The 24,867-nt window shown below is 39.2% G+C and overlaps 1 protein-coding gene and 1 non-coding gene across 2 annotated transcripts in view; both read left to right on the top strand.

The window, feature by feature from the left end:
* Window positions 1–24,867, top strand: part of cep295 (centrosomal protein 295) — a 101,290-nt gene that overhangs the window by 74,877 nt on the left and 1,546 nt on the right. The window contains exons 22-28 of the mRNA XM_080196994.1: window positions 4,195–4,366; window positions 7,987–8,693; window positions 10,417–10,572; window positions 15,138–15,258; window positions 16,835–17,020; window positions 17,106–17,211; window positions 20,984–21,083. Of these exons, the coding sequence (XP_080053120.1) occupies window positions 4,195–4,366; window positions 7,987–8,693; window positions 10,417–10,572; window positions 15,138–15,258; window positions 16,835–17,020; window positions 17,106–17,211; window positions 20,984–21,083 (1,548 nt within the window). The remainder of the gene's footprint in view (window positions 1–4,194; window positions 4,367–7,986; window positions 8,694–10,416; window positions 10,573–15,137; window positions 15,259–16,834; window positions 17,021–17,105; window positions 17,212–20,983; window positions 21,084–24,867) is intronic.
* Window positions 12,276–12,466, top strand: LOC145349599 (U2 spliceosomal RNA). The gene has a single exon (XR_013888111.1). It is a non-coding gene; the product is annotated as a U2 spliceosomal RNA (small nuclear RNA).

Genomic DNA, 24,867 nt, shown 5'->3' with positions numbered 1-24,867 from the left:
AGGTCAACCTGCTAAACAACATTCCACTGTAACTTTTATTGAATCAGGGATAGGATCTCAGCAAATAATGGCATTTAACTGCAACAAATCCTCAGGACCACATGGTTTCTATCTAGGGCTTTAAAAGGAGATGAGAACATTGCCAGTAACCTAACTATAATTTTCCAAAATTGTCTTGATTCAGGGATGATGCGTTTTGATTAGTAAATTACATATGTCATTTAGCTATTCAAAAGAATTGCCAATCAGCTATTCAAAAACTTGAGAGAGGAAAACCAGAGAACTATAGACCAGTTAGTCCAGCGTATGTTGTTATGATTGCCATAGAGATTAATGACTTCTAAATAGCTAACAGGATCCATAAAATTTTGAGTTTTAAGACGAGCTAAATATTGCCTAAATACTATTTCAATCCGAAGTATGTGCTCCAACCTGCAGAAAAGATTACTCATCTAACATTTCAAATAACTGCATATCTCCTTTTGCAGTTACACTTTACTCTGTTCCTTAAGTAGACACTGCATTATCAAAGCATCCGAAGTGGTTCTTAACTCCTTTTTCCTTCTCCAGCTGGCTAACTTCTAATCCCAAACTAACTTTCATTACACTGAAGATTCCTGTATCTAGTCAAAGCTAGGTGAATCTTCTAGCTTTGTCTAAACCCTTGCGACCTTTATCCTTTCGAGCTTGAGCTTTCACCTGCGTTTTGCTTCGTGAATAGTAAAGACTTGCTGCATTTATCTCTCTTCCAGCTCCTTCCCTCCCAGGCTGTCTGAGTTTGTAGTATTTAGGATCCTACACCGGTTTCCTATGGACTCTTCCCTTATCAAAGCCCATTGCCATAGGAACATAAATCACAGGGGCCTTGTATCAGGTGCAAATGCTGATTAACTATCTTCTAGACATTTAAAACATTTACAAAATCTAAGGGTCCTAACATCTCCCTGTGATTTGGAGATGAAGGCATGAAGTTTTGCAACGAAGTAGAGAGTCTTAGAGACTTTGCTAGTATGGTACCAGAGCCCTAATTCTGGATCATATCTGGCTTTTTTGTATAGGTCAGGGTCGCCTGACTCGAATGCCTCAGACCTGGACTTCAGTAAGCAATGAATATCCCTGTTCATCCACGGTTTCCAGTTGGGAAACATGCAAATTTGCTTCTTTAGCACACATTCTTTTACACACGTACTAATTAAATCAGTTATTGTAGTGGCATACTTAGTCAGGCTGGAACAGTGATCGTCACATCTCTGATTTAAGAACTGTTATGGAAAAATACACGGAACAATCCAAGGTACAAATATCAGTGAATCAAAATGAATCTGGCCTACGTGGACTTCAATCAAAATTTAGAGGCAAGGCAGTAATAAAACTGAGATTCCTTGAAGGAAAAAATGGTTTGGGTACAGACCATACACATTCCCATAAGAGAGAAAAAGTACTGTGCAAAGTTGGTTGACTCGGGATATAAAGGTTAAAATGAGCTGAGAAAAGCAGGCTTTATGACAAATAATGTTCACAATACAACAGGGAGCCAAACGAAATATAGAAAATGCAGAGGTGGTCGTTTTAAAAAAAACGGTCAGAGGATCAAAGGTTATGAGAATAGAATAACAGTATACAAAAGGTGTCCCACAATATTTTATGAACACATAATAAAAGGAAGGATGGGCTGATTCAAGGCCAAAGAAGACAGATCCTTGTAGAGGCACAGGGCTGGCTGAGTTACTCACTGACTGCTTTGCTGCTGTCTTCATTAGAGAAGTAGATGCTGCCAATCCACCTGTAAAGTAAGAGGCTGTAGCAATATTGGATATGATAACAATGGAGGAGACAGTTAAGGGGTTGGCGCTTCTCTGTGTGTATATATGTCATTTCAACCCTTGATTACGCGGGGAAATTGGGGTGAAAATTGTGGTTGCAATCTTCCTTAGGATTGGTGCCAGAGAATTGGAGGATTGCAAATTTTTATATTCATTCATGGGTTGCTAATCAGGCCAGCGTTTATTGCCCATCCTGATTTGTTCTTGAAGGAACAGTTAAGAATGAACCACTTTGCTGTGAATCTGAAATCATATATAGTTAAACCAGATGAGGATGGCCGATTTCCTTTCCAAAAGGACATTGGCTGATCAGGTGGGTTTTTGCAACAATTGACAATGGTTTTATGGTCATCATCAGGCTTTTTTTAAATTGCAGATTTTTTTATTGAATCCAAATCAAAATGGTGGGATTTGAATCCGGGTCCCTGGAGCATTACCCATGGTCTCTCAATTACTGGTCCAGTGATATAAAGGGAGGAGGAAAAGCTGCAACTATAACCAGTCAGCTTAACATCAAATTGTGAAGAAATTTAGAGATAATAATGTGATAAAATTCATTGGCATTTGGAAAAGTATGCAATGTTAAATGAAAATCGGCATAGATTTTTTGAAGACAATTGTGTTGGACCACCTTAGTCACAGGAAGGACAATGAGGGTCATATGGATGATATTGTATATCTGAGCGTTCAACAGGCAGAAAGGTCCCACATATTCAACTTGTTAGTAAAGTTGAATCTCCTGGGAAGCATGCACAGAAAATTGACTAAGGGACAGAAAACAGTTGTTTTTCAGACTGGTGGAAAGTATACAATGGTGTTCCCTGGTTCATCATTTTAACCACTGCTTTTCTTGATGTATAGTAATGCCTTGGACTAAGGTGTGTAGGGCATTATTTCAAAGCTTGCAGAATAACAGGAAACTCAAAAATGTAATAACAGTGGAGAGGATGGAAAAAAAAATCAGGAGGACAAAAATAATAAAATGGGGAAAAAGAAGTGCACTTGAAATTTAACAAATCTGTAATGCATTTTGGTACCAAGACTAACGAGTCACAATATGAACTAAATGATATAGCTTTAAAAGCAGTAGAGCAACAGGAAAACCTGGTGATGCAAGTATACAAACATTTGCAGATGGCAGGACAAGTTGAAACGGCTATTTACTTTCCTTTTTCAAAAAAGAAGTGTCGTAACCGTTGCTTTAATAATGGCAAAATAAGAACAAGAAAGTTATGCCAAACCTTTCTATGGAAGAATGGTCAGGGTTTAGCTGGAGTATTATTTTTAGTTGTGGGCACCTCACAGAAGGAAGGTTATCAAGGCCTTGAGGATACAAAATAAATTTAGTAGAATGGTACTGGGGGCAAATACTTTGGTTAAGTGGCAGGAGAGGGCAAGGTTGCTCTCCTCAGAGCAGCAAAAGATTAGGCGAGAATTTAATTAACATGTTCAAAGTTATGAATGATTTTGATAGAGTAAAGGAGAGAAGAGTCAGTAGCCATTGGACCTACAAATGATTGGCAAAAGAACATGAGGACACTTAGATATGTTTTTTGTATAAATTGTTGTCATCTGCAGTGCATTAACTGGAAAGAGAGCAGAAGTAGATTTAGTAATGTTCAAAAGGAGGAATTAGATACTAGGAGAAAGAAATTATAAACCTGTGGAGAAAGATAGTGGTACTAACTAGATAGCTCTACTGAAGAGGCAACACAGGCACAATGGATTAAATGGCTTACACCGGTGTTGTATAATGTCATGTCTTTGGACACATGTCAGTTTGATTTAATTATTAGTAATTTTGGTTCTAAAGACTGTGGGTTCAAGCTCTTCACCAGAATGTTACTGGACAAACAAGACTGATATTTCAATGTTTTGGTTTGCTGCACTGTTAGTAATACAGTCTTTTAGAGGAGACATTAAAGTGACATCCTGGCTACCTGTTCAGGTGAATATTGAACAGGAAGTTGATGTCCTGATCAGCATTCCGCCTTCGACAAATACCATGTAAAATAAATAAAACATTTGCCTCATTTCATTGCTGTCATTACTGGTGTAAAATGATATGCAACCTTCCTAAGGAAAGGCACTGCATTCAGTGACTTGACAAGCGGCTGTATCGATGCAAGTAATTTCACTTCTGAATCCCTGTCAACCTTATTAAATAAATTACTGGCATTTGTAACATGTTTTCTTTGTGACTATAAAAGTCTTCAAAGAAATGACATTTTGAAAATAGCAGTTTTAAGACTTTTGATGTAATCTCAAAACATTGCAATGCTTCTGATATTTTCCAAAGTTGCCTTAAAATTGCCTTGTTTTGGGGAAAAATAGGAAGAACTGAGATAACATTTCTTTCAAATCGTTACAGAATTCACATGGGCTTGATACTGATACCACTGTGGTGGATCAGCTGTCTAATCCAGCCACAAACTCAAAAATTGAGTCCTTCACTGATAGCATTGTATCCACTCCTGACCATGAGAGAACAGCTTGTAATATCGATCAAAAGGAAGAATATATTCAGCAGGATTATAATGTTGGTAAGCGTCTGTCTGATAATAGGGGGAAAATGCAACAATTCTTTCCAGTGTAGTATTAATGTGAACGTTGCTGTACCAGAAAAGTCTCATGTAAATGGCCCAGAAAATGTTTTGCAAAACATTTTCTGCTCTGCAAACCTGTTCTATGTTTATACATAATATGCAAAAAACTTGATGCAGTACAACAGATGCACCAAACTATGGAAATGTCTACACTTCCGTATGTAGTGCAACCAGAATAGCTCAGATTACATATACAAATCTGTGCTCATAAAAATTGATAATAGTCATAAATAATGAATCACATTCCATACCTAATTTCCTTATTCGGTAGTTACCACAGGTATCAACATTGACGTTTGGCTGTGTATATTTTGATTTAAAAAATGTGGATTTATAGAATCCAGAATTGGGTATTCCTGCAGTGCATTTAGGCAGTGTCACTTCCAGCTAGGCAAATTACAATTCATGAGCTATGCTCATACACATGGAGGTCTAGAATGCAGTGGTGTTCACTGAAATATATTGTTAATGGCAAATATGCAGTTACCCTGCCATCATATTATATGGCTCCCCTACAGTCTATTTCTGAATCAAAAACAGAAAATGCCAGAAAAACTCAGCAGATCTGGCAGTGTCTTTGGAGAGAAAAATGTAATTCACATTTTGAATCTGTATGATTTTCAGAGCTAAATAGGTAGAAATACAATGGATTATATACTGTATAAGAGCACAGCAGAAGGCCATTGTTTGGTGGGAGCTAGGCAAGATGACAACAAAGATGTGTAGGTCACAAGACAGGTGGAGTGCTAATGGCAGGTGAAGGTGCTAGTAGCTGCAAAAAGATATCAGATTATGTTAATGGAAGAATAAAAGGCCAATGCCCTGAAAACAAAACTCAGGTGACAAATGGCTAATTGAGGGAGGGAAGGACAAAAATGTTTTGGATATAAAAAAAGGGCCAAGATGGAGAAGAAAGGCCACAGTCTAAAATTATTGAACTCGGGATTGAGTCCTGAAGACTGTAACATGTCTAATCGGAAAATTAAGTGCTGCTCCTCCAGTTTGCGTTGGGCTTCACCAGAACATTAAGCCAGGCCAAGGATGGACATTGTGGGCATGAGGACAAGAGACAGGGAGGTTGGATTCATGCTTGTGGACTTAGCATGTCAAAAGATGTACAATCCAAAGATGTACGGGTTAGGTTGATTGGCCAAATTGACCCTAATTTCAGGAGGATTAGAGGTAAATATGTGGGGTTATGGGATTGTTGTTGGTGCAGGTTCGATGGGCCAAATGGCCTCCTCCTGTACTGTAGGGATTCTATGAGGAGAGGTGCTCTGCAAAGCAATCACCCAGTCTGTGTTTAATCTCTCCAATGTAGAGAAAATCTCATTGGGAGCGTTGAATACAGTCGGCCAAATTGTAGGAGGTGCAAGCGAAATGTCGCTTGACCTGAAAGGAGTGTTTGAATGGTGCCAAATGAGGAGAGAAAGTGTAGTTGCACCTCCTTGATTCCATAGGAAGGAGTTGAGGGGATGATGGAGGAAAGGAACAGGGTGCTAGAGAGGGAGCAGTCACTATGGAATGCTGATGGGTTGAGGGGAACATGTGTTTTGAGGTGGCATCATGCCAGAGTTGGCTGAGGCTGGTGGGAATGGGAAGTGAGGATAAGGGTGACACTATCATGGTTCTGGAAGGAAAGGATGAGGGCAGAGGTGTGAGAAATGGGTTGAACCTGGTGGAGTGCCCTGTGTGAGGAGCTGTAGTTGAGTTAGTGGGAGTTGGTAGCCCTGTAAAGAATATAGGTGGCCATTCTATCACCAGAAGTAGCAGATTAAGCTTCACAGTCCCCAAAAGGCAGTATTACTGGTCCCACCAGCTAGGGGATCGTGTTATATTACTCCCAGTTCTCCACTTTACCTTGGACAAAGGATGTGTATCCCTGTGTGAAGGTCTGAGATTTTTTTATTCATTTATGATATGGGTATCGCTGGCTACACAGCATTTACTGCCCATCCCTAATGGTGGTGATTAGGGAGGAGTTCCAGGATTATGACCCAGTGACAGTGAAGGTGTGATATATTTCTACAAGGTGCTGTGGGCCATCAGCAGTAGCAGAATTGTGTTCCACCATGAACTCTTAACCTTGTAACCTGACACATCCCTCACACTACCATTACCGTAAATCCAGGGGATAAACCCCAGTTCAATGAGGAGAGTAGAAGAACATGTCATGTCCATCACTGGGTATATCTAAAAATGAAGTGCCAACCTAATGAAAGTATAACACAGGATATTTATGTTTATTTCCTATGTCCACAAAAGCATGGGAAATCCAATCTGATCCGTTATTACCTGACCAATCTGTTCTCAAAGATTGGAAAAGTGATAATAAAAATGAAAATGTGCTGGAAAACCTCAGCAGGTCTGGCAGCATCTGTGGAGTGAGAAAAAGAGTTAAAGAATTGAAGAGAGACAGAAATGCGTTGGGTATATACTGTCATAAAAGGAGAGAGTCATGTGGAACAAAAAGGAAGTCAGGAATTGGTTCAAGGGCAGAGGAGATTAAATTACAAAGATGTCATGGAACAAAAGACAAAAAGTGGGACTGGTAACGGAAGAAAGCATCATTCTAGAGTAGGTGTAAATAGCAGAATAAAGATCAGCACTGTCCAAAAGCAAAAAAGCAGAATGTGAATCATGTGTAAAACAGCTTCCTATCAATTGTGTTCAAGTTTTATAGCAGCCTGAACTGCACCTTCTTTGTGTATTAAGTTTGTGAAGTGGCATGCCCATTGGCGTTAAACTGTATAAAAGCACTAGAGGACTTAAACTGTTACATCTCCTTTGTCTATAGACTAAATGCTAATGTATTCATTTAATTCACCTGACAATTTTTCTAAAACCTTTTTGTTCAAATCTAATGAATCTTCACTTTTGGCACATTGAATAGCTTTCAGATAATAAATTGTATCAAATAATTGTCCCTGGCATTTAGCCACACTGCACCAATTCAATTTTATCCACGCCTCCCATGCCATTCCCTCCCTATATTATTTCATTGTTCCCATGTCATCCCAATCATGCCATTTCCATCCCATTACTTCCACCCCTTGTGGTATGAATCTCTGCAGCTAAAATATCTGCCTAACTACTGCTGTATCCAAGCTCCACAGTCCTAGATGTGCCCCTTAACCTGACTAATCAAAACAATCCAGACAGACAAAAATTGTTATTGTACATAGTGTTTTCCGTAACAGTTTTTTTTGTGGGGCTAATATAATTGTCTTTGTTGCAAATGTAAGTGTTTTGTTAAATTTTAGTAGTATTTAAGTGCTTTTTTTTCATTGCATTTTGATTATTTTAAAACTAAGTGTGTCCCAAATTATCTATATCCCATTCACCTCCCTGGAAGAAGTAAAATGTCTTAATATTTTGCCTTTTTTATAAATGAAACCAGGCCATGCTTGATTGAGTTATTTCATAAGTAACATGTATTGCTTCAGTAAATACAGTAAGCAAAACAAATGATTTGGTGTACAATAAGCACAGAATATAATACAGACCACTTTGCTGAAAATGTGAATTATGTCACTGAAGATGATTCTGTTTTTTAGAAGATGGTGGATTGAAATCTTTTCAACACTTTCAACCGGAAATTACTCCAAGTAAACACCCTTGGGATATGGACCGTTCTGGTGGAAGTTTAAGATGTGACAGAACTTCAGAACAAGGGTTTAATAACACAGCATCTTCAATAACCAATAGATACCTTCCTCCACCTCCTCTTATAAGACAAGGAACTGTAGCTGCTGCTTCACAGACCCTGGAATCTGCAGACCAATCAGCTCGCTCTGACTTGGCAACTGAAAATTTGCGAGGAGGTGACGGAGAAACCTCACCGAAGCATTTTGGTTCATTCTCCCAGCTAAATGCAACATTGAGTTCAGCAAATGATGGCAATTGTAACATTTCTGATCAAAATGGAAAACAGCAGGAAGATTGTGAGTGCATAACTCCACAGGTCATCACATTTATCAAGAGGTTAAACCCCAATGAGTCAAATGAAGTGGCTACTTTGAATGATCTACCTAGTGAACCCTTCAACTTAATGTTACCATTGGAACAGTATTGCGCTGGCAGTGATTTGCAACGTGTTTCAGTACAGACCCACATGATGCATTCTGAGCAATTACCTGATGCAAAAGAAGAAACTGCTGCTATAGTGGAAAATGAATTTGAATTTAAGGTTGAACAGGATCAGCCTTGGTCTTCAAAACTTGCATCAAAAGTTTACGTGTCTCAAAATATCATACCAGTGTGGGTATGTTTTTAACATATAAACTTCATTCAAAAATCAAGTGTTCTGCCTGTGAACAGAATGGATTGAGTGATTCCACTGTATTAACCATTTAGTTTGCTATTTACAGCAATTTGATGCAATTTTAGTATGGTAAAATATTTATTCCTGTTGAAAGAATTGTCAGTTTATAACCCTTTACATTTTTATAGTTTAATTTTGAAATAGGCCAAGTATTAAATTGCAGCAAAGTAAAGCTCATCCTTTGTCTCAACAATGCATCTCCATTCCTATTGCACCAAGATTAGAGCCCATTGTTATTGTGCTCTGAATGAGATTGCCAGTTTGTGCCATTTCCTGTGTTGTGGACTCATGGTCAATGAGAACTGGATCCAACTAATTCATACCAGCAAAGAGGAGACTTTGACTTAATTGTCTTGAGTAGAGTATGAACCCAAATTACAAATTTAACTGATCATTCCCTCCATTTTAACACCACCCCACCCAATTTGAAGTTCAAATTATTTTTGCAATCATTGAGATAATTATTTCAATTTTGACGTTAAGTTCAACTTTAATTGAAGCAATTGGATTTATAATTTTGCCTATATTAGCTAGCAGTGAAATTGTTACAGATATGACATTTTATAGTTTGATAAATTTGACGTGTTGAATATCATAATTGTGATACAGTGGGCCATAACTTCCTGGCTCCCCATTGTCGCATCTAGGAGGTAGTCCAAAGATGTGTCGGGGCATCCCTGTCAGAAGTTCTCAGGTAAGGGTTTATCCGGCAATTGTCCAGAAGGGCTAACTTCCCTGTTTTTCCAGACAATTGCGCTGGGTTGGGAACTATTTGACAAAGTGATTTAAATTGTTAATTTCAGAAGTTTTATGCTAGTTTTATGTTTGTGGTCATTCTGAAAGAATTAGAAGGGAAAAACACATCTAACTTCAGAGTAACTATTTTAAAGATCCAGGCTGACACTTACACAGAACAGAGTCCCCCTTCCACACACCCCCCATCTCCTCGAACCCCTGAAAATCAAATCAAAAAGTAGCCCTGGAGAAATTCTCAAAACGAGAATAAATAAATTAAATTTTACAAATTTTGAATCCTGCTGCTAATAACCTCAGCCAATGATTTTATTAGTACTGTACACTAAAAATATTAATATGCTAAGAGTATCCAGACAGCTAAGTAATTCCATGACTGACCAATACTAGCTTTACTTCTCCCATATTAACTTACCAACAGGACTCCTTGTTGGCCTCACTGCTGTCCAAAGGCTAGTTCTATTAGAAGTAGCTAAAAAGCTATCCACACAAAATGCGCAGCTGAAATGTGATGGATAATAACACATAAAATAAATATTATCTGATTCTAAAACTATTATTTTGAAATAAACAGTCCACAATTCATGACTGGCAAAATACATTGAATGTCAAACAGTCAGTCATATGTACAAATTTGACAAAGCCAGACTTCTTTGATAATGATTTTTAATTGAAGAATTGTTCATTGTAAAACTTAAGTGTTCAAAATTTCTAATCTCTTGGGAGCACAGTTTAGCAATGCAGTTGAGAAAATGTTTTACAATATTATTTTTATGTTGTAATATTACACAGTGTAAAGCATTGAATGTAGTTCATTTTTATGAGCCATGTACTTGGAATTTTTCTTCATAATATAAATGTGACTGATGTTGGGGAGTTATAATGATCCATTTTATAAATTTCATTTTAGGAGATTGAATCAGATATTGGGATCATGGAAGAACCTGAACTAACGCAGTTGACGTTGAATGATTCAACTTTAGTAGAAGATGAACTAGGACAGGAGTTTCCAATTGAAAATCTGACAACTAAAAATGAATTGAATGAACTCCAAGCATTTTCTCAGGTAAAATGTCAAATAAACATTGTTCCTTTGGTGTCACATCTTTGACTTATAAATTATCTGGTATTCCTTACCTGTAAGCAAAATTCAACTACATGAGTCAACATAAACTTAAAGTTAATAGATGTATATAAATTTCAGGCTACAATTTGGCATACAACAGTAATAACTTGTTCATAACTTTTGATGTCAAACTCCTTGATGGATGTAACTCTCAATAACACTATTGTTCAGTTGGCCAAGTAATTGACTAAAATTCAGTAAGGTCTGAAACTGTGTGCAGTCTCAAATAAAATGCAGCTCTTATATGAAAAGAGACAAACATAATGTAGCATCTGGTATTTGTATTATGCTTCTTAATGAGCATAGAGGGATTATTGTACATGTTTGAGATGCACATTCTGTATTAAATATACCTTGCTAGTTGACAGTCATTGGAACTTGATATGTACTCTGTATTTATGATAATACTATCCTCAAGTGTACTACATAATAAGAACATAAGAACTAGGAGCAGGAGTAGGCATCTGGCCCCTTGATCCTGCTCCACCATTCAATAAGATCATGGCTGATCTTTTTGTGGACTCAGCTCCACTTACCTGCCCGCTCACCATAACCCTTAATTCCTTTACTGTTCGAAAACTTATCTATCATTGCCTTAAAAACACTCAATGAGGTAGCCTCAACTGCTTCACTGGGCAGGGAATTCCACAGATACACAACCCTTTGTGTGAAGAAGTTCCTTCTCAACTCAGTCCTAAATCTGCTTTCCCCTTATTTTGAGACTATGCCTCTTAGTTCTAGTTTCACCCTCCAGTGGAAACAATTTCCCTGCTTCTATCTTATCTATTCCCTTTACAATCTTATATGTTTCTGTAAGATCTCCCCTTATTCTTCTGAATTCCAATGAATATAGCCCCAGTCTATTCAGTCTCTCCTCATAAGCCAACCCTCTCAACTCCGGAATCAACCTAGTGAATCTCCTCTGCACCCCCTCCAGTGCCAGTGCTCTACCCCACATTCCTATTTGGAAGATTTGTTTTGTGTTACTGCTAGAAAATCATTAAACTTGCAATACACAAGATTTAGATTTGGCACGGTACTCTGGAGTAGTACTTTATGTATTCCAAAATTATTCAGTACAAGTTGTATTCCCAACCTTGATGGTCTACTTAAAAATATAGTTGCAAACAGTGCTTTTCAACAGCATAGGAAATTTAGAAATGCAGTGAAGTATTACAGTGTGAGCAGTAACTGTAATCTGACTGTGGAATGATGACTTTTTTTGCTGGATCAAATATTCATAATCAATGAAAAAAATTAATAAAGGAGCATTGTGAGACAAAATGATTTTTAACTGCTGTTTACTAAAGTTTTGCAAAATTGAAATTGAGAAAGGCATTTTGTTTGATGACTGCAATGAAGTTCTTATAAAACTTATAGTATACCAAAGTCAACCCCTCCAATGCTTAAAGATAATACAATTATCTATAATCTTAACTTCCATAAATACGCATAACCATGGTATACAACTGGTACATTTCTCATTGTAATATTACTCTCTGCACATCTCCGTGGCCTTCGTTTTTTTTCATCAGATGTAATTATTTTAGAAACAAGAAAATGATCTAATGTTTGAATGGGATGTATTAGTCTTGGACGTTTTAAGAAAACTAATCTGATCATGCACCACAAAGCCGCAAATGACCGCTTCTCGGCCTTTTGGCTAAGATCAAGTGTAGTATGGACATACTGTGCTTGGTTGAAGCCATTAAGTTATGTTTTGGCTTCATTTGAATCAATTTTTAAAAGCACCATCTCAGCCTTTTGGCTAAGATGCAAATGAGATCAAGCCTTGGAGGAGGAGCTATGCCTACTCCATCAGCTTGGATCATGTAGATCAAGCCCAAGACAGGAGGTGAGAGCTCTGTCTTGTCAGCTTGGATCAGGAATGTCTCAATTTATTGAGACTCTGAATTAGACTTGATTGGATTGAATTGGAATAAAAACAAAACTCAAAGCCACAAATGATTTTACTATTTTCTTGAAAAATTAGATCTTGGGGAATCCAATAATGTTCTTTGAATAAATATTTCCATTCTTGTGAAATGGAGCAGCTATTTAGTTTAGCAACCTGAACATATAAAACAAATTCGACAAATGAGTCAACAACTACCCTCTCAAGAAGCTTAAAAATTCACCTGGTCTTCTGACCCTTGAATACTTGGGTACAAATGTGAGTTTTTTTAATTTGGCGAATTTGTATTACACTATTTGATTATAATACTGACTTTAAATCCCCAAACTAACCTTTTGAATAACTGGCCATGTGGAATTTAGAAGCTTTTCTGATACCACATTCAGCTTTGTGCAATGGTTTTGCCTCTGCTTTGCAGCATACAAGGCTGCATTAAGTAAGAACATTTCCTTTGCCAGAATGAAGATAACCAAATAATTTTTACATTGTTGGAAAATGTATTTTTGTAGGTATTTGAATTACAGCTGTGAGCTGATCTAAGAAGTGTCATTGTTAGGGTATGAAAAAAGTCAAAGGTTAGAAGGAATATGTTGAGAAGTGTTGTATCATGCAACTTGAATTTAGGGTTATTGTGCTGCCAAGTAACTCCTGAATAATAAAAAGAATTGCATGGTGTGATCTCTTTGTTAGATTTCAGAAATTTAATATCCATGATTAGAATAGTTAATGCATCAAGATTTTTAATAATTATGTATAACATCTAAGCAGAAGAAAGGTTTCTATTTAAAAATATAATTCACTGTTAACTACTCTCTTATATGCTTAGCAGCATGTGAGACACCACATTCCTTTCATTACTGCACATCAGTGGATAAGCTTCTGTGATGTTTCCTTTACAAAACTATCTTATAAAGTTGCTGCATTATTAATTTGACCAGGACTGTAAATCATAAGCAAAAGAAATGAAAAATAACAGACACCAATGTGTTGTTCTTTATTATGTTACTTGCTAGTGAATATATTCAGTCATGAATAACTTCATGTTGTTGACACACTTTTGAACTAACATTCATTTATGCCCATCGCTAATTGCATTTGGGCTGAGTGGTTCACAGCCTTACCAATTTGTTGGTATTTGAACCAACAAATTCAATAGTTTGTTTACGTCCAAACTATTGAAACTCAGTTATAATGCAAGCCACGGTTCTGTAAAACATGTGGAGTACATATGTCCTATACTGCCGTGAGACACATCTGCATATATCTTGCTGCCGTTCACACCAGTGGGATCTTGTGATCCTGCCAATGGGCACCACAGTTGCAAGTTTCCTGGAGGCGAGGGATGCATTCAGTAGGAAACTCTGAGAATGGCAGATCATAAAATCCTGCCATTGTGGCGTCTTCTGCTGTGATGAAGGAAAATCCTGCCCATAGACCCAGATAATAGTATTGGGATGGGGTGAAGTTGCAATTCTACTATCTGGTTCTTCCGGTTAAATTTAATGGCAGTAGTCCGTTTCCTGGTTGTAGGTGGCTGCATTGAGAAGAGATGGGGAGAGCTTGAGGTTGGGGGTGACATCAGTGAGGTGGCTGGACTGATCACAGGTAAGAGGTGATATCAATGTTGGGTCTAAGATCTGGAGAGATAACTTTGGAAAGGAAGAAGGGCAATCTTGAAAGACACATGGAAAACATTTGTGATCGGTGAGTGGGAGATGACATAAAGTTGGTCTTGGTCTGATTGCTGGGGTGAGCCAGGGTAAACGCACCTATCCCTCATGACTCACAAGCTGTTCTCAGGGAAGCACTTGCCTATTCCATGGAGGAGTCCTCACCTTTAGTCTGCTATGTTTCCCTTAGCCTAGGAAATTTGGCCGGTCAACATGAGCACTAAGACGATGGAAAAAAATTCTGAAGCATGCAGCATTATTGGAATGTTTAAATGAGTAATAATACATTCTTTTGGAATGGGTAGTTTGCTTGTATCTTGCCCATCACCATTATGAAAAGAAGTGAACGGATTGAGCTCTGGTTTCTATTGCCCATTTAATATCCTGTTTCTAATCCAACAATTCAGCAAACTCCCTCCTTGGCTTTCTAAAATTTACCCTTTCCCAATCTTGGTTTTTGTATCTTTTTCCTTTCTGTTTGGACTTGAGATGCTGAAAGATAAAGGGAGTTGTTTTTACTTTCTTCTTTCATGGGATGTGGACATCGTTGGCAAAGCCAACATTTGTAGCCCGTTGCTAATTGCATTCGGGCTGAGTGGTTCACAGCCTTTTCAAAGGGCACTTATAAGTTAGCCACATTACTGGAGTCACGTATTATGGAGACTTGCTTTTTATTCTAGCAGTTCAGTTTAATTCCATCAGCTGCCAAGGTGGAATTTGAACTTGTACCTTCCAATGATTAGCATGGGTTCTAGGTTACTTGTCCAATGACATTACCACTACGCCCCCTTAAGTATTAGAGAATCCATTTCAACTGAGGTGTTCTAAGTGAGGTATTATGAGTTATAATTTCTTTGTTCCCTAATATTTTTGGTTTCATAAGTCATGGAGAATAATAAATATTCTATCTTTTTATGTAGGCAAGTGGATTGCAACCAAATATTAATACCTCAAAACACACAGTTTCTATCTTGCACACCTTAACAGTTGCAAATCGTAATCTAAATGATAAGGAATCTTCATGTCAAAGATCTCCAACAGGTACAAAAAAAACTTCAGAATACTAATGTTGAAAACACTGATGCTTTAATATTTATTCATACTATTGATACATCGTGTTGTTCTCTCTACACGTTTTTATGTGGTACTTTTTTTCAACTGTTAGTAAATGATTTTAGCGAAATTGTTTGCTTTTTGCCTATTAGTGGTCATGGTAGTAATAGACTGTTCAGTAGAATGACCGGCTGTTGAAAATGACATCTTCTCTCTGTCAGAGGACTTCAGCGGGGTCAGCTCACGCCTGCTGCTTGCGTGCATGTATGATGCAGAATGGAGTGCTGCTGTGATTTTAAACACCTGCCAGGTGACTGGGGGCATGGAGATTAAAGTCACAAAGTTCGCTCAAATTCTCTCAAGAATGAAGATGTTGAGTAGAATGTTGCCTGAAATCACCATGCCAGGGGTTAACGTCAGGTCTACCAGGGCTAGAAGGGGCAGTCTAGCCATGGGACCTCCATCCCAGGGGCAGTGCTGAAATCAACCTCTTGTCCCAATCCCAAACCCACTCAAACCCCAGGACATTTGAAGAACCCTTCCTCTGCAACTTGGCAGCGGTAGAGGGCACATGGCCACTGGATCTACTTCCTTGATTCACTCAGGATCCAATGTCCCAGGTCCATCCTGGTTATTACCAGCATCAAAGCCTGCTTGGTGCATTTCTCACTGGGGAAGCAGGTGCATGATAGGATACTGCTGAATGGACCATCCAGCCTGCTAATTGTATGGGTGAGAACCTGATTGGAGTGGGTGGAGTGAATCACCATTGCCTTCACACCCAGCAGGAATCCTGATTTTTGGCTGACACCACATTCAGCAGGACATCAGGATTCCCATGGGCAGTTTGATGGGGCTGGAGACTTTCCCTCTTCAAATGCTTAATTAGAAACATAGAAAGATTTATGACAAGGATGAGCCCACTCAGCCCATTATCTCTATGCTGCTTGAAAAAGAGCTTTCCAGTCTAATCATACTCCAAGCTTTTGATCTATACTCTAGTAGATTGCAGAAAGCTCAAGTATTTACCTTAACTGTTTTAAATGCAGTGCGAGTTTCTGCCTTAATAACTTTAATAATTACTTTAAATCTGTAGAAAAGTAAAAAAAGATGCTAGAAATCGGAAATAAAATGGAATATGCTTTAAGTACTCAGGCAGCACCTGTGAAGAGAGAACACGTTTCATATTTCAAGCTGAGGAGCAGGAGAGGAAAGCTTAAAAGAGCATTTGCTATTGTAGCATTCATAAAATACAGACAAGGCGAGGGAAGTTGAATGCTAGAAGAAGCAATGGTTAAACCATGGAAATCACCTGTTGCAATCATAAAACATTCTTGAAGTTACAGTGCAAAATTAACTTGAAAATAAATTGTCCAAACTTCTCTTAAAATAGTGCACATTTTCACGAGAAATTCCCCAATTTGTCAACAATTTTAATTGGCAGTGACTTTAAGTGGGTTGTTCCCGCTATAAAAATAGGTTACAACAACCTAGATCTTGTTTCAGAATAAAGTGATGATCGTTTTATTAAATACTTTAAGTAAGATGTTCTTCTGCTTTCCAGTTATGATATTTGAGTTTGAATCGCCTAAGGTTTCAAATGAAGCAGTTCTAAAGAAAAAACATAAATTTCTTGCAAACTCCGCAAAACGAGTGGAGAACATGAAACGAAAGGAACGAGCTGGAATGGTGAAGTCTGTTGAACTACACAAGAAACCAATACCTTTAAAACAAGAACGGACTTTGTCTAGTAAGAATTATTCTGTACGTTTTTCAATATTTGCTCAGATTATTTGACACATACCTAATTTCATTCATTTTTCTGTACTAATCAGCATCATCATCAATGGCAGCCCAATTGAAGATGGTGGGGGAAGTGAAAGTCTCTACTCCCGAAGACAGACAGGCTATAGAAGTAGAAATGCGGCAAAGAACACTCCGGTATGGTAAAAATAATTGTAGAATTGTATTATAGGTATGATTTCTTTAAAAATAATAGCAAACTTATTCACATTTGGAGTTTGTTGTGCAACATTGTTATTTTAACCATTTTGAATCTAATTTTATATTGAAGTTTACCCATATACAGATTTGGTTTTTGGTTATTCAGTAAAGTGACTAGATGTGATTTCAAAAGGTAGTTTATGTTCCATTGGTATATCAACAGCATATTGCATTGCAATAGCATCTTTAATGTAATAAAATTCCCCAAGGGATTTCTCAAGAATGTCACTGAACAAAATTTGACACCGACCCAAATGAGATTTCATGGCAAATGACCAAAATATTGGTCAAAGAGGCAGGTTTTAATAAGCACTTTAAAAAAGAACAGTGAAGAGAAACTGAAGATTAAGGAGGAATTCCAGAGCTTTGAGCCAAGGCAGTGGTTACTTCACTTCTCTTTTGAGATCCACATGGAAACTGTAATGCAAGCTTATTAATGTATTTTTGTAAATTGTTGCAATCCTCTGTAGTGTTGACTGTCCCTCCAACTTGGTGTCTGTCATCAGCAAGCTTAGAAATAGTTATTTTGTTTTTCAAAGACAAAATTGTTTTTTTTTAAAGTCGATCCAGGTGATCCTTATATAACCCTGATTCCCCATCATCTCCTACTTTGAATAGATACCCTTCACCCCTACTCTCTGCTTGCTGTCTTTCAGTCTGTTGTCCTTTCTGCTGCTTGTCACCTGACTATGCAAGTTCTGACCTTATTCATTGGTCTATTTTGTACTACCTTATCAAAAGCCTTTTGGATTTGGGAGTTAATTTTTGAGGGATTTTCTCGTGATTTGAGGTTGCTGTTCAGATTTTCTCTGGGGCTCCTTTTTATTCTCACTATGTTCTTTGTTAAATGACACTGCCACATAGTAACATTACCGTCTTTATTTGTGTTAACATGTTAGTATTTGGACTTCCATAGAAGAAGAATTAGGAGAATTCACAAAATCCTCAATCATCACATTAAACAGAAAGCTACAACACAAAAAGAAAGCATTAGTTTCCTGGACATGACAGTATTTAAGTTAGCAGAAGAATAATTTAGTAACAAAAGTTTTTTCCCAAGATTTAAATTTTCTGAAAGTCCCAAACTTAACTCCTTGGCATTTTGTGCTTGAATTGAGGTGTAAATAAGAAATTCCTCCTTGACCTTTGTAGGGTCCATTCATTCCTCAGAGTAGACGAAGACAGCACTGGTACGTTGAATTTCTTTTATTGAGCAGAATTTTAAAATAACACATTGTAGAGTGTAAAAGCTGGGAGAGAATGAGCAAGAGATACTAGCAAAAGCCAGTCCCACCACAGACTTGACCCAAGTCTCACTGAACACAAATGGCTGTATACAGAATTATAACCTTTCCATTGTGTTATGAAATTGCTTGGTACAGGCTGTCTCTAACTTTCATAACCAATTTGCAGCTGTGGCTATGAAAGCTTTGTTTTGGCTCATGAAAAAGGACTGTTTCTGCTTGCATTGTAATTTCAAATAATGCAGTCAATTTCTCAAGCTAATCCCAGCATGCCTGCCAAGTTCAAAATGTGGTCAAGTTAACTTTAAAAGCTTAGCATTTAAATGTAATTTCATAGGCAGAATTATCTTAAAATAAAGTCTTTCTTTGCGTTAATGAAGCAAACCATATATAGGTTAAAAATGCCATAATATTTCTCGTTTTGCTGCTCTTTATTACAAGTACAAAATATCTATTCATGCACCTCAGTAATTGTCATATGATTCCATGACATTATTGTCCACAAAAATGATCTCTAGTTGCTGAACTAATTTCATGAAATCAGCTTAAGTGTTTGGGAAACTAAGTCCTTGTCAGAGTTGTCATGCAATTCCATTTGACCCATCAAGTCCATGCCAGCACTAGAGCAGTTCCATTCCCATGCTTCTTCCTTGTATAAGTTTATTTCAACTCAAATACGCATCCAATGTCCTTTTGAAACCATTCTTTGTTTCCTCTTCCACCACCCACATACATGAATTATGTTCCAGGTCTTTAACCTCCTGCTGGTTAAGAAGTTCCTCCTCATTTAACCCCCTCTTCCACATTTCTTGATCAAAACTTAGATTTGTGTAATTTCGTCTAGTACAATTAGCTAATGGGAACAGCATTTCTTTGTCGACTTAAACCTGTCAATCTTGTACTTCTCAAATCTCCTCTGAAACACCTTTGCTTCAAAATGAGCTCAAACATTATCCTAGTCAATACTTAAGTAATATAGTTCCCTATTATCACAGCCTATACTATAGTTCTTGCACATTTCTATTATTTCCCAGTAGATTTGCTCCTCTACCTCTGACTGTATGGAGGCCTATAGCATATTTCAGTCATGTGATCATCCCTTTTTAGCTTCTGAACTCTAACCAAATGAATGGTCTTAGCTCCCTCCAGCGCACCCTCTTCTTGCAATATTACAGTAGCTTCCCCAATCAGTACTGCTACCCCACTTACTTTTCCCTGATCATTTCTGAATATTTCATATCTTTGAATATTAAGCTTCCACTCATCATCTTTGAGTCAATTTCTGTGACTGCCACTGTCATATTTGCATACGACTAGTTATGCTTGTAACTCTCCAGTCTTTTTCACCACCCTTAGGTTTACAATATACATAAATGCACTATATTTGTATTCCTTTTTCATCTGCTCCTATCTAATATGGCACTAGGTCCTGCTCTAGTACTGTACAGAACTGTCACTTCTTTATGCACCTTTTTCCCTTCTCTACTTCTATGTTGGTTCTCATTTCCCTGCCAAATTAATTTAAACCCTTCCAAACAAAACAAGTAAATGTTTCCATGAACACATTGGACTCAGTCTTGTTGCGGTTCAATCTGGCCCTTTTGAATAGGTCACGCCTACCATCAGTGTCATTCTCCTTGTCCTGTCACACCTGCACCACACTTCAAGTCGAGCTTCCTATTTCTCCCCTTTTCTTCCTATTTCTACTTGCACAAGCGTGTGGCACTGGGAGTAATCTGGTGATTACTGCCTTTGGAGGTCCCACTATTTACCTTCTCCCAGCTGCTAAAAGCCTTGACCATAGGGTGTCAATAACTGCTCTCTGTTCTGGCTCACTTCTTTCCCCGCAGAATATTTTTCACCCTCTATGTTCTTTTAATCCTGGCATCAGGGAGGCAGCACATCATGCAGGATTCATGAAATTGGTTTCAGAAGCACTAGTTTGTTCCCCTAACGATGGGATCTTCTATCAGGAATGTATTTCAGCCTTTTCCTCTTTTTTTGCATTTCCTTGCCTATTGGTGCTGTGATCTGGGCTAGACTCCTTCAAATGTTGTCATTTCCAGCAGTCTGCTTTCTTGAGTACCAAGAGTGGTACACATCCTGAAGTTTCTTGCAATTTCAGCCTCCACCTTTTTCTTCCAGATGGTCACCCATCTGCTATCTTGAACTCTCACTGCCTCTGGAGTGACCACTTTCTGGAATGTACAATCCAGGAACACTTATCCTACCTGAAGCTCCACTGTGACACCAGCTTGGAAATCCTGAGCTGCACACATTGTAACCCAAGGTACATGAAGTGCCCTGAAGTTCCCACATGGTGCAGAAATTGCAAACGATTAGCTTCAATTGCTCATCCATGATCCACCTAATTTCTTTTCCCTTCTTAGGATCTAGTTAGTGCCTGTAGATCTGCTCTGTGCTAGACTTATTAATGTCCTTATATTGGCATATTATTCATGCAGTCTCTACAGCCAACTCGATGAGGTGAAAAGCAGGAAAAAGGAGGTGACCAGACAACTAGTGTGTGCCAGAAATCGTGAGAAAGCTAAAGAATTCCAAAAGGTAAATGTTCAGTCTGTACATCTTCGTATTTCTGAGGAACATAAAATAAATTTTAGAAGGATAATTCATCTGCCACTTCCACACTTTCCAGGCCTCATATTTCTTAGTTGACAAGGTCTGTATACTTTGTTTTGAGTAATTGCTTATGCTAAGTAGATATTGCAATCGTTTCCCCCTCAATAGCTGATTTCATGTTTTCTTCTGTATTATTGACACAGACTGTTCTGGTTGTATATAGCCTAACAATGTAATTCCCTTGGACAACTATAGTACTTATTTGTGAGTGATAGAACTTTTAAAAATAGAAAACAACCTGGAGTGTTATCTTCAAGAAAAACTCTTTGCATTTAGCCTGATATCCAGAAACCAAGCACACCAAGTTAGTAGCAATAGTTCAATCAACATTTGTCACATTGCTGAACGTAGGGGGAGCCCTTTCTTTTGGTATGCTATATAAGTCAGGGACTAACGCCTTTTGAGGGACCCCTTGGAGATATTAGTCATGACTGAGTGGTGGTACTCGATGAAAAATATATTTTTTATTTGAAGTTCTTGTGGTGTCAGGACGAACAAGAGCTCCCATTAACTTCATGAGAGTTACAGTCACCCATCCATTTCAATTCAAACTTCAAAGGATTTCCCAAGCCTACTGTGGAGAAATCAGTAGTTGACCTCCAGAATATTGTTCAGTTACTGCTGCACATGGACGCAAGTTGTGAATGTTATGGAAGTTGTGAATGTCACTGAATGCTGTAGCAAACATCCCCGTTTCTGACCTTCCAAATTGAGGGAATGTCATTATAGAAGCTAATTGTAACTAGGAAAATCTTGCACAGATACCCTGCCATGAGATGATAGATCTCTAACAACCATATTCTTTCTTTGTACCAGGTAAGATTCCAACCAGTCAACTACTGATTTCTCCCAATCCTATTGATTCCAATTTTGCTATGGTTTCTTGAGGTCAGTCAAATGCTGCTTTGATCTCTCTACAACTCATTTGTGGCTGTAGTTAAAGCAGTTAACACATTGTGAAATTTCTAGTACGGCAGTAAGGGCAAAATGCTTCTTTCTTACATGAGTATATAATGAGGCTGTAAAACTTGACAGCAGTATCAAGATTATAGGATGCCAAAACAAGTTCTCAGGTGCGAGGGTAGGTGATGTTAGGAGGTCTACAGTTAAGGATAGGGTACAGGTAAGGGAAGAGGCTGAGGATGTCCCAAGTGGTGGCGTTATGGCAAATAGGGTCCAGAAGAAGGCTGGGATGAAAGCGCTTTATCTGAATGCACGAAGCATTCGGAATAAAGTGGATGAGCTGGTGGCGCAGATCGACACAAATGGATACGATCTGGTGGCCATTACAGAGACGTGGCTGCAAGGTGACAGGGACTGGGAGATGAATGTACAGGGCTATCAAGTGTTTAGGAAGGATAGGCAGGAGGAAAGAGGGGGTGGCGTAGCTCTGCTGATTAAGGACAGCATCAAGGTGGTAGCAAGGGATGATATCGGAGCCAAAGAGCAGAAAGTGGAATCGTTGTGGGTGGAGATTAGGAACAGCAAAGGGAGGAAGACGCTGGTGGGTGTCGTCTATAGGCCCCCGAATAATGATCTGGAGGTGGGGCGGGCTGTTAACGCGCAAATAAGTGCGGCGTGCAGGAATGGGACGGCAGTAGTTATGGGGGATTTCAATCTGCATATTGATTGGTCGACCCATGTTGGACGAGGTGGGCTCGAGGAGGAGTTCTTGGAATGCTGCCGGGATAGTTTCCTGGAACAGTGTGTGTTGGAGCCGACGAGGGAGCGAGCTATCTTGGATCTGGTGCTATGTAATGAGGCGGGTAGAATTAGGGACCTTGAGGTGAAGGATCCTCTTGGAGAGAGTGATCATTGTATGGTGGAGTTTCTGTTGCAGATGGAGGAGGAGAAAGTGGGTTCCCGGACACGTGTCCTTTGTTTGAATAGAGGGGAGTATGGTAGGATGAGAGAAGAATTGGCGAATGTGGACTGGGGGAGCGCGTTGGAAGGTAGGTCTGCTGAGGAGCAGTGGACGATCTTTAAGGAGATCTTTCTTGGTGCTCAGCAGAAATTTATTCCGATGGTTAAAAAGGACAGTAGGAAGAGAGGTAATAAGCCGTGGATAACGAAGGAGGTGAAGGAAAGTGTTAAATTAAAAGCGGAGGAATTTAGAGTAGCTAAGAGCAGTGGGCGAGAAGAGGATTGGGAAAGGTTTAAATGTCAACAAAGATTGACAAAAAAGTTGATAAAGGAGGGTAGAAGAAGCTATGAAGCTGGGCTAGCGCTTAATATAAAAAAGGATAGCAAGAGTTTTTATAAATATATAAAAAGGAAGAGGCTGGCTAGGGTGAACGTTGGTCCCTTAGCGGATGAGAAAGGGGACCTAGTGGTAGGGGATGGGGATATGGCTAAGGTCTTGAATAACTTTTTTGTTTCTGTCTTCACGGAGGAGGACGTGAATAATTTGCCGGGTGTTAGCGATGGAAAGGTGGTAGGACTGGAGGGTCTTAATGACATTACTGTTACTAGAGAGGTGGTGCGCGACAGACTGGAGGGGCTGATTGTGGACAAGTCCCCAGGACCGGATGGAATGCATCCGAGGGTTCTGAAAGAAATGGCGGAGGTGATAGTGGATGCCTTGGTGGTTATTTTCCAGACGTCGCTGGATTCCGGGGAAGTGCCGGAGGATTGGAAAACGGCTAATGTTACGCCGTTGTTTAAGAAGGGTGCCAGGCAAAAGGCGGGGAATTACAGGCCGGTTAGTTTAACGTCTGTGGTAGGTAAAATGTTAGAATCCGTCATTAAGGAGGAAATTGCGAGGCATCTTGAAGGGAATTGCTTGATAGGGCAGACGCAACACGGTTTCATTAAAGGGAAGTCGTGTCTGACAAATTTACTGGAGTTCTATGAGGATGTGTCTAGGGCGGTGGATAGAGGAGAGCCGGTGGATGTGGTCTTTCTGGATTTTCAGAAGGCGTTTGATAAGGTACCTCACAAGAGGTTACTGCAGAAGGTCAGAGGACATGGAGTTGGGGGTAGGGTGTTAGCGTGGATAGAGGATTGGTTGTCAAATAGGAGGCAGAGAGTGGGGGTCAATGGGTGCTATTCGGATTGGCGGTTGGTGACTAGTGGGGTGCCCCAGGGGTCGGTGCTGGGGCCTCAGCTATTTACCATTTATATAGATGATCTGGAGGAGGGAACCGAGTGTAGGGTGTCGAAATTTGCTGATGACACCAAGATTGGGGGAAAGGCAAATTGTGCGGAGGGTGTGGAGAGTCTGCAGAAGGATCTAGATAGGCTGGGCGAATGGGCCAGGAAATGGCAAATGGAATTTAATGTTGGCAAGTGTGAGGTGGTCCACTTTGGTAGGAAGAATGGTAGGAAGGACTATTACTTACGTGGCGAAAAACTGCAGCAGGCGACGGTGCAGAGGGACCTCGGGGTCCTTGTGCATGAGTCGCAAAAACCCAGCCTGCAAGTGCAGCAGGTGGTCAGGAAGGCGAATGGGATGCTGGCCTTCATAGCGAGGGGGATTGAATATAAAAGTAGGGAGGTCTTGCTGCAGCTGTATAGGGCATTGGTGAGGCCGCAGCTGGAGTACTGTGTGCAGTTTTGGGCGCCGCACCTGCGCAAGGATATTTTGGCCCTGGAGGGAGTGCAGAGGAGGTTTACTAGGCTGATACCGGAGTTGAGGGGGTTGAGCTATGAGGAGAGGCTGAATAAACTAGGCTTGTACTCGTTAGAGTTTAGAAGAATGAGGGGAGAT

Source organism: Carcharhinus amblyrhynchos, chromosome 10, assembly GCF_965287045.1.
Source record: "Carcharhinus amblyrhynchos chromosome 10, sCarAmb.v2.hapA, whole genome shotgun sequence".
Classification (NCBI taxonomy): Eukaryota; Metazoa; Chordata; class Chondrichthyes; order Carcharhiniformes; family Carcharhinidae; genus Carcharhinus; species Carcharhinus amblyrhynchos.
The sequence above is the reverse complement of the archived record's forward strand: the minus strand, read 5'-3'. Positions and strand labels throughout refer to the sequence as shown.